Genomic DNA, 13,923 nt, shown 5'->3' with positions numbered 1-13,923 from the left:
AAGACCGTTCCTATACGTCGGCTAAAAACTTTGGGGACATTTTATCAAATTTTGATCGGTTGGTTCATTAAGTTGAGTGTCAAAACGTTCAACCACAAATTGTAATCTACAAAAGAGGTATTTTTGTGTATCATTATTGGGGATGTACATCAATCTATCGGCCATTGTCTTATCCCTTTTATCCTGGGCATAATTTAACTAAGAAAGTAACATCCTCAAAGCTATGGCAAGGCAAACAAAGAATTCTACATAAATATATGTTCAAATGAGAATTTTAGAAAGAGAGTTTAATTTAAACTTATTCAGATCTGTAGTAGCGGGACAAAGTGTCTCAAAAATCAGCCATGTTACGTCATAAAAATGAGTGATTATTCATCTCTTTTTTAGGGGTTTTCTTTCCCACTTCTCCTCTCATCTACCTCATTTTTATTACGTCACATGGCTGATTTTTTAAACACTTTGTCCCGCTACATTTCTTTATTGCCTATTTTAATGAATGTATTATTAAACAAGAATGGCAATATCCATAAAAGAGAAGCTCTAAAGAGATAGGACAAACGAACATTAACACTGGTACAGTGTCAGAACAAAAATAGCAATTTAAAAACAAAGTCTTTACAAAAATGCAAGTAAATTTGTTGTAAACCTGCTTATATACAGAACACTGTTTAAGGACATTTTAGAACTTGATTATCGAGATGCTCTGCTAATAAAATTGTAAATTGGACGAACGGTTTTACTGGTACCGATTCTAATTCGTACCTAACTGTTATAGGAAAAATCATGCAAAGTTTTAAATCAATAGGACAATTCTAACATGCTTAATTAACGCAAAAAAGGTAGTATGTCATACTCTTGCAGTATATGTATGTATGCCAATTGCAACCTGTAATTGTGTTTCTATGAAAGTGTAATTTTTGCAAACTCAAAATTGGAAATTTTAGAGTTGTTTTGCTGTTTGAAATATCTAATAAAAATTCTTTTATCTAACATTTTAAGCAATGTCACGTATTTTAAAAGTCATTCAATAACCTTTTTTGAAACTATCCCATTTCACGATATTAAAATAAGAAATAAAATAAATGATAACACAAATATATGATACAAAGAAAAAAAGGAAATAATTCTAGGAAAAGATAAATTGTTTTACTAGTTGTAAATTGTTAAGATAGCTTCAGATACAAAAATTGGTTTTCTTGGGGAGAAAATATTTGGATCTAATGCAGTTGATGGTAACGATTATCTCCAAAAATCAATGATCTTTAAAGGCTTCTAACGGCCAAACGGTGAAACGTATAAATTATGCTCGCACAAAATTTTAATCGATAAAAAAAAGGCCTATAAATAATCTGGGATAGTCTCTACTCAATAATGCACATTTTATCTTGCAGTTCACATAAATGCGTTACTATTTTTAGGCCTTCTTATGCCGCTTAAAACAGTGAACATTTACGCTCAGCTGTTTGGCAGCTAGTAGCCTTTAAAGTTTATAGCTTTTTGGAGATAATAGTTACCAGGAACATTTTATCGTGAACTGGACTTGATCCAAATATTGTATATGAAAGGCTGATATATTGAGAAAGCGGAGTCAATGTAAAGAAAAATTGGACCAAGTCTAAAATACAGCAACTTCAAAGACTGCTTAAGAACATAAATATGTAAATATCTTATTTTTAAAACTTTGTGAACTAGTGTAATTTACAGTCCAATTTCTCCTCCCTCCCTTGTTTTCTGTATATTGGTCCGTAAGTAGACTTAAAAATGATTATATTCGTATTTTAGACTTGATCCGAAAAAATCAATATTTAGCCAAGTTTTATTATAAACTATAATTCTTAACAGAATGATAATTATTAATCAACAGCATTAAAACTAGGGCTGGGCAGCCGCGCGTCAGTCGCGTGTAAGCCTCAGAGAAATATTCATATAATAACCTTTATATTCAGCTTAATCCATCTTTTTAGAATATTATTGTTTGCACACAAGCGGGTTTTTAATTTGAGGCTTATGCGCGGCTGGGGCGCGGCTGCCGAGCCCTGATTAAAACATAAATCATTTTACTAAAAACCACATATTCTTCAATTATCTTTGTAATTAAAATTTTTGGGATAAAATTTTAAATGTTTGATAACTTATTATATCAAAAATGTTTATGGTATATGTACAATAATATTTAAACTTTGCATTTGAGCATTTTTTTCTTCAAAATCTAATGGCAAAAATATTCTATGGAATATTAAGATTTAATTTTATTACAGTTCATTTTTTTTAATTTCCTACACTTCTCACTGGAAGCGTTTTTTGTAGAATTTTGTTTTAAATTATATGAAACAATGTAACCTATTGGACTTATTTTTATGAAGAAGCGCATTTGATAGGGGCAATTTTAATACTTTTAATGGAAAATTAAAAATCGGTTAATTTCTGCGACGAAGACCAAACTGCATAACTTTTGAACCACTTTTGACGTCATATTCTCCATCTCTTTTTTAGGGGTTTTATTTCCCACTTCTCCTCTCACCTTCCTCATTATATGACGTCACAGGAATTCAAAGTGACACAAAAGATATGCAGTTTGGTCTTCGTCATTTCTTCGGGACTTTCCATAAAGTTGTGTATTAACGTTTAGTCAAATGCGCTTGTTAAGTCAAACTGTTCTTAATTTTAACCATTTCATTTTGGTATATTTAGTCAAAATTAAGAACAGTTTGACTTAACAAGCGCATTTGACTAAACGCTAACACACAACTTACGCCTCTCTTTTTGAAAACTAGATTTCTGGATTTCTGAAGTTTAACTTTTTAAAGGGTATTCAAAATCAATTTTATCAGTATACCAAATATTTGGTTATTTTATATTCTTTTGGTAAAGCTTCCAGTGAACTGTGTTTTTACTTGTCATATGAGAAAAGGATAAAGTAAAAATGAATTGTAACAAAACTGTTGAGAAAGATCATATGGGAGGTTTATTGGTATGGGTTCCACATAATCATCTTTTTCTTGTAGTTTTTTTTTGAAAGCGAAGCTTTACTATAATTAGGGTCGGTCCGTCCGTCCGCCCGTCCGTCCATGACAGATAGCTTTTTTCGTTAATTTAGGCATGTTAGAATTGTCCTATCGATTTTAAGCTTTGCATGGTGATTCCTGTAGTAGATAGGTACGATTTAGAAAGCGTAGCAACTCTATAATCATTACCAGAATGTCCGTACGTCCATTTTAAACATGTTGATTTTTAACTTTTTTTAACAACTAATTTTTATGTGATAAAATTATCCGATTGATCTAATTTTTGGAATACTGATTTCTATGACAACAAAGTACAATGTTATAAGCGAAGCATCTCTACAATCAAGTCCTAAAATTGGAAATATGTCCCTTAACATTATCCTGTATATATTCAGTTTTTTTAACAAATTTACTTACAATTTTTTTCGACTTTAATATATTTATGTTCTGATCATTTAGTTCTGACACTCTACTTGTGTTAATGTTCGTTTGTCGTACCGTTTCAGAGCTTTACTTTTAGGTATGTTGTCATCCTTGTTTTTAATAGTTTATGTGGAACCCAGCCAATATTTATCACACCGAAGAGTCCTTTAATCACGGCTTTTAAAACATTTTCTTTAACATTTGTAATTTTATGAAAATCACATAAAATAATAGGTATACTAATCTCCAAATAGATTTGCCTAATGGGGGCTTGGCAAAAGAACAACCTACAAAATAAACTTTCGGATCTACTGCAGTTCACGGTAAAATATTGCTGCTAACGAATATTGCCAAAAATCTTTGAATTTTAAAGGCTGCTAGCTGCCAAACGGCTGAACGTACAGATCATGCCCGCACTTTGTTTTGAGCAGCATAAGAAGGCCTACAAATAATCTGGAATAGCCATAAATCAATAATGCATAATTAACACGCAGTGCAGAGAAATGCGCGAAAAAGGCCTATTTTACGCGTTTTTTCTTCAGTGAAGCTTTCCCTGTGCATCATTGGATCTTGGCTATTCCAGATTATTTTTATGCCTTCTTATACCGCTTAAAATTGTGTGCGGGTATGATCTGTACGTTCAGCCGTTTGGCAGCTAGCAGCCTTTAAAATTCATAGATTTTTGGCAATATTCGTTACCAGCAATATTTTACTGCGAACTGCAGTAGATCCAAACTTTCCTATGCCAAATGTAAAAAAGTGCACGTGTGCAAAGCTCTTTACAGTGGCTATGAAAAAAGGGATAAATTAAAAAACTTTTGGCCTACATGCCTATTTTTCACATAGGTAAACCTATTTTAGTCATTTGTATACCTATCTTTCATGTAATCATTATTCATAGCTGGCATCAAAATTTCAAAATTCCTTATTATTATTTTATCATAAAAATTGTAATTTAAATGCATTGGTTGCTTTGTTTGTTGTATTAGAACATTTTAGTTAAATTTTTGTAATTTTATTTTTTCTTGAAGCACCAAAAATTTTTCAAATAAGTTTCTGAGATCAATTTTTTTAATTGGGTCGATTTTAAGGACTTTCTTTATTTTTTTTCTCCTTTTGTCTTTTTATTTCGTTTTTTAATTTGTTGATATGATATTTTCATCAAATTTAATATAAATGTTAATGATTTGTTATAGAATATATATTTAAATTTTTTCTTTTCATTATGAATCTTGTTCAATTTGTTCTGGTAACAACCTCTGAAAAAAAAATAACAATACAAATTTTTAAAAATTGTATCTACTTTTGTTATGTCAGGCGTGTTTCACCTATAGTTGAAGAAAGTGGGGGGGGGGTGTCTTGGCCAATAAACAGGCACAACTCATTAATAAGCACTGTTACGACTTTCAGACAAAGGTCGTGCAATCAAAGGGTTGGTTGTATCCGGAGTATTTTTTAGTAGATACATTTTTTTCTAGTGATAGGACAATGAACGATGATTTAACGATATTTTTCAACTAATTATTCTCTGTATTAAAGTCTAGTAAGGAATTTGCCTGTTTGATAGACCAAGACACTACCCTTATTCTTACAACTATGAATGGGTTTGTATTTAACATCTTTAGTATGACTTACATATTTACAGGGATATAAAGGGATAAGTCAATGGCCAATAAATTGATGTAAATCCCCATATGAGGATACACAAAATTACCCCTTCTGTAGATTACAAATTATTGGACACTCAACTTAATGAACCAGCCAATCATAATTCACTATAAATCTCCAAAGTTGTTAGCACAACGAACAAGAAAACTCTGGGGACTAGTGTAATAAACATCCCAATGTCCCCTCCCTCCCTTGTATTACTTAGAGAGAGAGGGGACAATGGGCTGTTTATTACAATAGTCCCCAAAGTTTTTTAATAACGTTTTTTCATTGGCTGAACAACTTTGGGGGATTCATTAAATTTTGATTGGTTGTTTCATTAAGTTGAGTGTTTCAACAAAAAATTGTAATCTACAGAAAGGGTAATTTTGTGTATCATCATTGAGGATGTACATCAATTTATCGAACATTGTCTTATCCCTTTAGATCCCCGGTATTATTACCTGTGTCTCACTGGTCTGTGAGAGGGGGGAGGGTGGGCTGCAGGCCGACACAGTGGAGGGTGTCCCCACAGGGGATACATCTGAAGATTGGGAGGAGTAATGCTCCAGCGGGGCCTCCTGCACCGCCAGGGGAGCCTCCCGCAGCGGTGAAATGGGCTCATTACCTAGACAAAGAAAAAATCATTTTTCTCAAACTTTTATAACACTTTCTAAAAAATACCTTAATAATTATGTATCGCATTTAAATTTTATAGACATCTCCGTGGATAATAAAATGAAAAATTATAAGATTAAATCCAGTTTTGTTAGCCTCAAGATGCCGAAGCACGGGCTAAAAAGCTGGTTTTAATCTTGTACATTTATAATATTCGTAAAAAACTAGATCTAATACAATGCTATACATAAGTTTTCACTATGACTGAGAACCGGTTATAATCCACCGGATATTAATCGGTTTCGAAGGCATGCTGGATAAAATATCATTAAAATGGCCCTTAGAGAGTTCAACTAAAAAGTCAACTCTTTTTTTTCTTTCAATGTAGCTTTTTTAACCTTCCCGAATTCGTCTTGAAGATTAAAATAAGAATCAAAAAATCGTTTTAAACAAGATTAAAATTTTGCAGAAATGACCTTAAATTTACAGTTATTTTAGAATAAAAATTTTAAATCTTAAAAATACTTTTATAATAAAGAAATATTGCTTTTTAGAAGGAAGGAAGAGAATTTGTTAAGTATTATCAATCTGTCAATCATAAATGCTATTAACAACCCGGGATCTAAAGGGATAAGACATTGACCGATAAAATAATGTACATCCCCAATGACGATACACAAAATTAAACCTCCTGTAGGTTAAAAATAGTGGTTGAAATGTTTGAATACTCAACTTATTGAACCAACTAATCAAAATTTATTGAAGTTCCCAAAGTTGTTTAGCCAATGAATAAGAAAACATTAATATAAAACTTTGGGGACCAGAGTAATAAACAGCCCAATGTCCCCTCCCTCCCTGTATAAACTTGGCATCTTCTCATTTTAAGCAAACATTTTCCACATTGAATGTAAAAACTTGAAGCTTCTTCTCAGGGACGTCTAAGCTTTTTTTAAAAAGGGGTTTTAATGATAGGTTTATAAGGTTTCAGAGGGGTAATCTAATGTCTTATTTTTTAATTTTGAGTAGGGGTTTCTAAGTTTGGAGGGGCGGGGAGGTGTACACTCCTTTACCCAAATCTAATACAGTGAAATTTTTAGCTGGTTAAAATAAAGATTACCCTCATACACCCCATTTACCCCACCCCACTTCCCTTCTACTGGATGAACGAACTGACCATGTTAGCAACCTAAATTTACAAAAATTTTCCCCTGTCACAATATCCAGTATATATATATATATTATATCCATAATAATATAACAATACCTGTATTGGATAATATATTATCCAATGTCAGGGGCGGAAGCATCCGAGATTTTATCCGGGCTTTCGAGGCGCCCCCAGTCACTATGGGGGCGGGGTTGGTGGTGGGATAATCCTCGAGAGGGGGCGGGGATGAGCAAGGTAGGTCAGGTGGGGGCGGAGAATTCAGGGCGGTTTCCGCGTCTCCTTCGGTTACACATTTTGAGCCTGAAAAAAATCAAGGATCTAAAGGGATAAGACAATTGCCGATAAATGTTGATACATAAAATTACTTCTTATAAAGATTATAGCAAGTGAAAAATTTGGACACCTAACTTAATAAAGCAATCATAGTCCCCAAAGTTGTTAAGCCTTAGGTTTTAAGGTAAAAACTTGTCTGTAAAATTGTCTGTAATGCGATGCTATACATTATTTTCCTGTATAGCTTCGAAACCGATTAACATTAAACATTAAAAATAATGTATAGCATCGCATTACAAACAATTTTTCATGAATTTTAAAATTTTTCATATCAATTTCCGCGGAAACTGTTACCTTTAGTTGATAATGATAATGCTGAATAATTTTGTGATTGTACAACCTCTCCATCTACAAAATATTAAATGATCAGTTCGTTCATCTAGTACAAGGGAAAGGAATTTCAGTCAGTTGCAAGTACAAGTTTATTAGAGTATATGAAAATCTGGTGCAACATCCAAGTAATAGTATATGGATTTATATTAGATAGAAAATTATTCAGGGATTTAAAGGGATAAGACAATGGCCGATAAATTAATGTACATTGTACATCCCCAATGATAATACACAAAATCACCCTTACTGTACATTAAAATTAGTGGTTGAAACGCTTGAACACTCAACTTAATGAGCCAATCAATCAAAATTCACTAGAGTCCCCAAAGTTTTTATTCAAGAAAACGTTATCAAAAAACTTTGGGTACTAGTGTAATAACAGCTCATTGTTCCCTCTATCTCTCTCTGACTTTATTACTTTGTTATTGAAACAATAATAATAATGACAAATAAGTGTTAATCATATCATAAATACACATTACAATATTATATAATAACAAGCAATAACAAGGGGGGTTTTCAATGCTTGACAGGCACTTTGAAGGATAAGCACTCATAAGTTTCATAATGTTATTGTTGTGATTTCAGCAGTTATTCATTATTAATTTAGTGATGGCAATCCGTAGAATTTTTGGGTCGGATTCGGATTCCGGATTCTTAAAAGAATCCGTCAAAAAAAGTAACAGATTCCTTGCGGATTCCGGATTCTTATTTTTGGCGGATTCCGGATTCGGATTCCAGATTCTAGCAGTATTTTTAAAGACTTTTTTCAAAAAATAAGTGCTACATATGTCCTAAAAATTAATGTACTTGGTGTTCTCTATAATTCACTTCCGAGAATCGAACCAGATTTTAAAATTTTTTATTTGTAATGATGATAATCTTTTCCTTCAAAAAGTGAGAGTTGAAAGAAAAAACTCAAGACGCTAATTTTAGCATACCAATTAAGAATCCGGAATCCGCTATTAAAAAACGGATTCCGGATCCGGATTAGGATTCCAAAATTGGCCCAAAAATTGGGCGGATTCCGGATCCCGGATTCCGGATTGCCAATCCTAATTATTATATTTTTAAATTTTACCTTATAAATTTACTGCTTATTTGTATTTTCATTTTTTTTGGTAATGTAAACTTGTTATCTATAATACAAAGTAAAACGATGTCTGATCGTCCGTAATTCTGTCTGTATGAAGATTAAGATCTCTGTAACCGCTAAATCGATGGGGCTCTGCTCTTCAGGAAATATACCTAATGGTCCTGTGGTGGTTTTAAGCTATTTTATTGGGGGGTGGGATAAAATGTTCTCCCCATTTTTTTGTGAACAGGATCCTTTTAATATTTTTTTTTGTAATTGTAAACCAATTGGGCTCTACTTTTCAGAGAATATATATACTAGTCCTTTGGTGGTTTTAAGCTTTTTTTCTTGGGGGTTGGCAAAGCCCCTAGAGGCCAGGGACGAAGGATTTTGAGAATTTTTTATTTTCTTGATTAAAAGCTTTAGAATTTTCTTTTCAACATTTATATTGTGAAATTTTTATTAAGTATTTAAAGCAGATTTAGAAGAATTAAAATAAAATTATAATTTCTAATCACTGAACTAAAGATTGTTATTACTCCGATTAAAAAATCAATTATAGAGGTATGCTATGATTTTTTGTGATATATTTAAATTTATTCTAAAATATAATGTATAGCATCATATTACAAACAATATTCCATGAATACTAAAATAAAAATAATATTTTTAAATCCAGTTTTGTTAGCCGGTGTCTTCGGCATCTCGGACATAACAAAACTGGTTTTAATTTTAATCACATAATCTTTTATTTTAATGTCTACGGAGGGCTGTCTATAATACGATACTATAGATAACTATTACCTTTGTTGGCCATAAGTTTTTCTTGCATTGATGAGTATGAAGTTTCACTCTGTCTCCCCAGTGATAAGGTTCTCTGCAGGGAAGCCTTGATTACGTCATCTTGCAGAGAGAGAGAGAGAGAGAGAGGGGACAATGGGCTGTTTATTACACCAGTCCCCATAGCTTTATGATAACATTTTCTTATTTGTTGGCTCAACAACATTGGCCAATCATTGTCTTATCCCTTTAGATCCCTGCATTAAAGTAAAAGAATATAGGGGGCATGAGCTATATGTACCCCCCCCCCCCTCCAAACAGGGTAGGGACCCTGTTCCGATTTTGTATTGGGTATATTAAACCAGGTAATAACATTGGAAATAAAATTGACAATGGGATCTGATCGATTTACATCCCCCCCACCCCCACCCCCGGTCGTAGAATCATTTTATTGGTTTAACTTGTTTTTTTTGGACATAATTAAGGTTCATTCCTTGCGCCCAGTGTTTGAGTCAGTGATGGAAGACGACAATGTAGAATTTGAAACAGCTGATTTCACATCACATGAAGTTGCGTGCTGAGGGCCCTTGCCACACTCCAGATTGTCACCTGGAATTAAGATGGATGGATAATGGAATAGTAGACAGCATAGTTATAAGCTGTTAACTTTTAAGAAAAAAGAACAATAAAATGTAATACAAACACCTTAGATATAATTTCAGACATGTTCAACATTATTCATTTTTACTTAGCATCTAAATTGCTTTCACATAAAGAGTAACGAACATACAGAAGATGTACCCTTATTATAACGTAGCTACGCTGCTTGTATATAAAAATAGAAATCATTTACCTGTCCTCTCACCAAGGCTAGCTTTGCGTCCATTGCTACCCAGAGTGGCGGCACTACCGCTAGACCGCCGTGACCGCTTCATGGACCCGTTCCGCATCATGCTCAGCGGCGGCACGGTGACGCTTGTCTCTGTGTAGGTCACAGAAACAGCCTCAGGTACGGTGCACAGTTGACCTATAGACATATTTTTAAATTCTTATTAAGCTCTTTTCGTCCAATTAAACAAGTTAGAATTTTCCAATCGATTTCAAACTTTGCATGATGATTTCAATAACAGTTAGGTACAATTAAGAAAGCGCAACAACTCTATAATCGTTACCAGAAAGTCTGTACGTCCAACTTAAAACATGCTGATGTGTTACTTTTAAAAAAAACTAATTTTTGTAGGTTAAATCTATCCAATTCATCTGATTTTTTGTATTGATTCCTATTACAATAAGGTACAATGTTATAAGCATCTCTATGTCTTAAAATATAAGTCTGCCTGTTTCATATATTTCAGCAGTTTTGCAACAAATTTACTTACAATTTTGTCCAGACTAAAGCATTTATATTTTGCTTATTCAGTTCTGACACTCTACAAGCGTTAATGTTCGTAGGTCCTTTCATTTCAAAGCTTCTCTTTTATGAATGTTGTCATTGTTTTTTAAACATCAATTAATTGGAACTGATGATGTATTAATTTGTGAATCAATTGTATTCCATTCATAAAATAAGAAATAAGTTGTGTTTCTACCTATGAAATAGAGATAGCCTAGAGACACACTCTCTAAATCAGCCAATATCACAAAATACTCCGCCAAATGTTGTCATATTTGTCCACTTTTTTGGAGACACTTCTTTTTCTGCGCTTTTAAAAAAAACACAAATTGTAAAATGTGGGGTTTCAAAGTTTGAGAGGGGTAAACATCCCTTTACCACCATCAATAGACGACATGTAGAATAGCTTTGCTAGTAAATAAAACATACTATACCTTGATCAATACTGCCATTTTCTTTAGCTAGTAAAGAATCTTTTCTAGAAAGTGGAACACCATTCATATCTACTGAAGGAGGGCCACACCCTGGCACCTAGAATAATATTTATATAATATATATGCTATATAACAGCCACGCCTCTAGATAGTATAATACTATTCATATCTACTGAAGTAGGGCCACACCCTGGCACCTAGAATAATATTTATATAATATATATGCTATATAACAGCCACACCTCTAGATAGTATAATACCATTCATATCTACAGAAGGAGGGCCACACCCTGGCACCTAGAATAATATTTTTATAATATATATGCTATATAACAGCCACGCCTCTAGATAGTATAATACTATTCATATCTACTGAAGGAGGGCCACACCCTGGCACCTAGAATAATATTTATATAATATATATGCTATATAACAGCCACACCTCTAGATAGTATAACACTATTTATATCTACTGAAGGAGGGCCACACCCTGGCACCTAGAATAATATTTATTTAATATATATGCTATATAACAGCCACACCTCTAGAAAGTATAATACTAATTATATCTAATGAAGGAGGACCACACCCTGGCACCTAGAATAATATTTATTTAATATATATGCTATATAACAGCCACACCTATAGAGAGTATAATACTAATCATATCTACTGAAGGAGGACCACACCCTGGCACCTAGAATAATATTATATGTAATATATATGCTATATAACAGCCAACACAAATGTTAGTATTATACTAATCATATCTACTGAATGAGGGCCAGACCCTGCGCCTAGAATAATATTTCATTTAATATATATGCTATATAACAGCCACACCTCTAGAAAGTATAATACTAATCATATCTACTGAAGGAGGGCCACACCCTGGCACCTAGAATAATATTGTATATAATATATATGCTATAAAACAGTCACACCTCTAGAGAGTATAATACTAATCATATCTACTGAAGGAGGGCCACACCCTGGCACCTAGAATAATATTTATATAATATATATGCTATATAAGAGCCACACCTTTAGAAAGTAGAATACTATTCATATCTACTGAAGGAGGGCCACACCCTGGCACCTAGAATAATCTTTATATAATATATATGCTATATAACAGCCACGCCTCTAGAAAGTATAATACTATTCATATCTACTGAAGGAGGGCCACACCCTGGCACCTAGAATAATATTTATATAATATATATGCTATATAACAGCCACACCTCTAGAAAGTATAACATTAAAACAGTTTTTGTTATGGTTTTAATCTTATAATTGTATATCCGCGGAAAGCTGACTATAATACGATGCGATAAAACACTATTCATACCTGTAATTGATCCCCAGAGCCGCCGCTTGAGCGACTAAGTTTTCTGCCAGTTGTAGATATAGCGGGCACATTGTACACCTCATTCTTAAACTCAGCAAATGTCACCTAGACAAGGATAATTATGGACATTAGTAGCGCTATAATGACATAGAAACATATCTATAATACAAAGTAGAACGATGTCTGTCTGTCCGTCTGAAGCTTAAGATCTCAGTAACCGCTGAACCGATTGGGCTCTACTTTTCAGGGATTATACCTACTGGTCCTGTGATGGTTTTAAGCTATTTTCCTGGGGGGTGGGACACACCCAACCCCCCAAAAAACTATAAAAACAAAACCACCCACCCCCCATTTTTTTTGTAGGAGATATCCTTGGTCCTTTTTTTTGCAGGAGATTTCCTTGGTCCTTCTTATTTTTTTTTTTTACAAATTTCACCTTAACTTTTTTATCAACTCTTGGGGCAAAGCCCCTAGAGGCTAGGGGCGAAGCCGCTAGTTATTTATATAGAAGTAACAGGATCTGTGTGTATCTGTTTGTACTAAAGGATATCACTGACCGATATGGTTCTCCTTTACAATGGAAGGTTTATAATTATTTGGGCGAGGGTACCACCACCCACTCAAGAGAAAATCGCACCTAGAAAAGAAATAGCAAAAATATTTCAAAGTGCCGCTAGTCCTATTATTTAAAGTAATATGCTTTTTATTTGTTTGTACGTTAAGATCTCGCACATTAATAAACTAATTGTTTTCTACGTTTTAGACTATTTTATTTCAAATTTTAGGCATTGAATAAATAATTATCTTGAACTTCTTTATAGTGCCTATAAAAATGACGTCATACAATTCAAATTACCAATGATAGATTACCAATGGCAGTCTAATACACATTTTAATTGACCAATAATGAAATGCCAGTATGACGTCATTTTTATAGACACTACAAATTTTTGTAATTACCTTGTCCTTAGGACTTTTAGGTGAGGGGGTTGGCCCTCCCAAACTATTGGAACCAGCTCCGGCGCCTGTTTCACAAGATTATTTATTTAAGATTCTAAAAAGTATTCACTACAAAATATTTTAAAGAATAGATGGGACACGAGCTATATGAATCCTTGCCCACGGGGTGGGGACCTTTGAAATTTGAAAACTTCCATATAATAAGCAAAATTATATATAGTTTGAAAAAAATAAAACAAATATGTATTTTAAAACACAACGTCTGAAAAAGGTCTAGTTTGTTAGCCAGCTACAAGTTCTACTTTATTAGAGTACATGATAATCTGGTGAAAGATCCAAGTAATAATAAATCCAATGCAGCTGCCTAACCTTGCTTTCACCATTTTGCATAAAGAGTAGTCTG

The 13,923-nt window shown here is 33.3% G+C and overlaps 1 protein-coding gene across 1 annotated transcript; it reads right to left on the bottom strand.

Annotated features, from left to right (window-relative positions):
• Nucleotides 1-4,250: 4,250 nt before the first annotated feature.
• Nucleotides 4,251-13,903, bottom strand: LOC145330854 (uncharacterized). Its single transcript, XM_080175517.1, has 11 exons — nt 13,885-13,903; nt 13,521-13,585; nt 12,561-12,665; nt 11,210-11,306; nt 10,236-10,409; nt 9,878-9,991; nt 9,407-9,481; nt 7,489-7,542; nt 6,958-7,161; nt 5,540-5,703; nt 4,251-4,687 (listed from the first exon to the last, which is right to left on the bottom strand). Exons 1-11 carry the CDS (start codon nt 13,901-13,903, stop codon nt 4,652-4,654), a joined length of 1,107 nt encoding a protein of 368 aa, XP_080031643.1. The 3' UTR covers nt 4,251-4,651.
• Nucleotides 13,904-13,923: the final 20 nt, after the last annotated feature.

The sequence above is a fragment of the Acartia tonsa genome, chromosome 10 (assembly GCF_053477335.1).
Source record: "Acartia tonsa isolate MP-2025a chromosome 10, ASM5347733v1, whole genome shotgun sequence".
Lineage (NCBI taxonomy): Eukaryota > Metazoa > Arthropoda > Copepoda > Calanoida > Acartiidae > Acartia > Acartia tonsa.
Note: the sequence above shows the minus strand (reverse complement) of the source record. Positions and strands in the feature narration are given on the sequence as shown.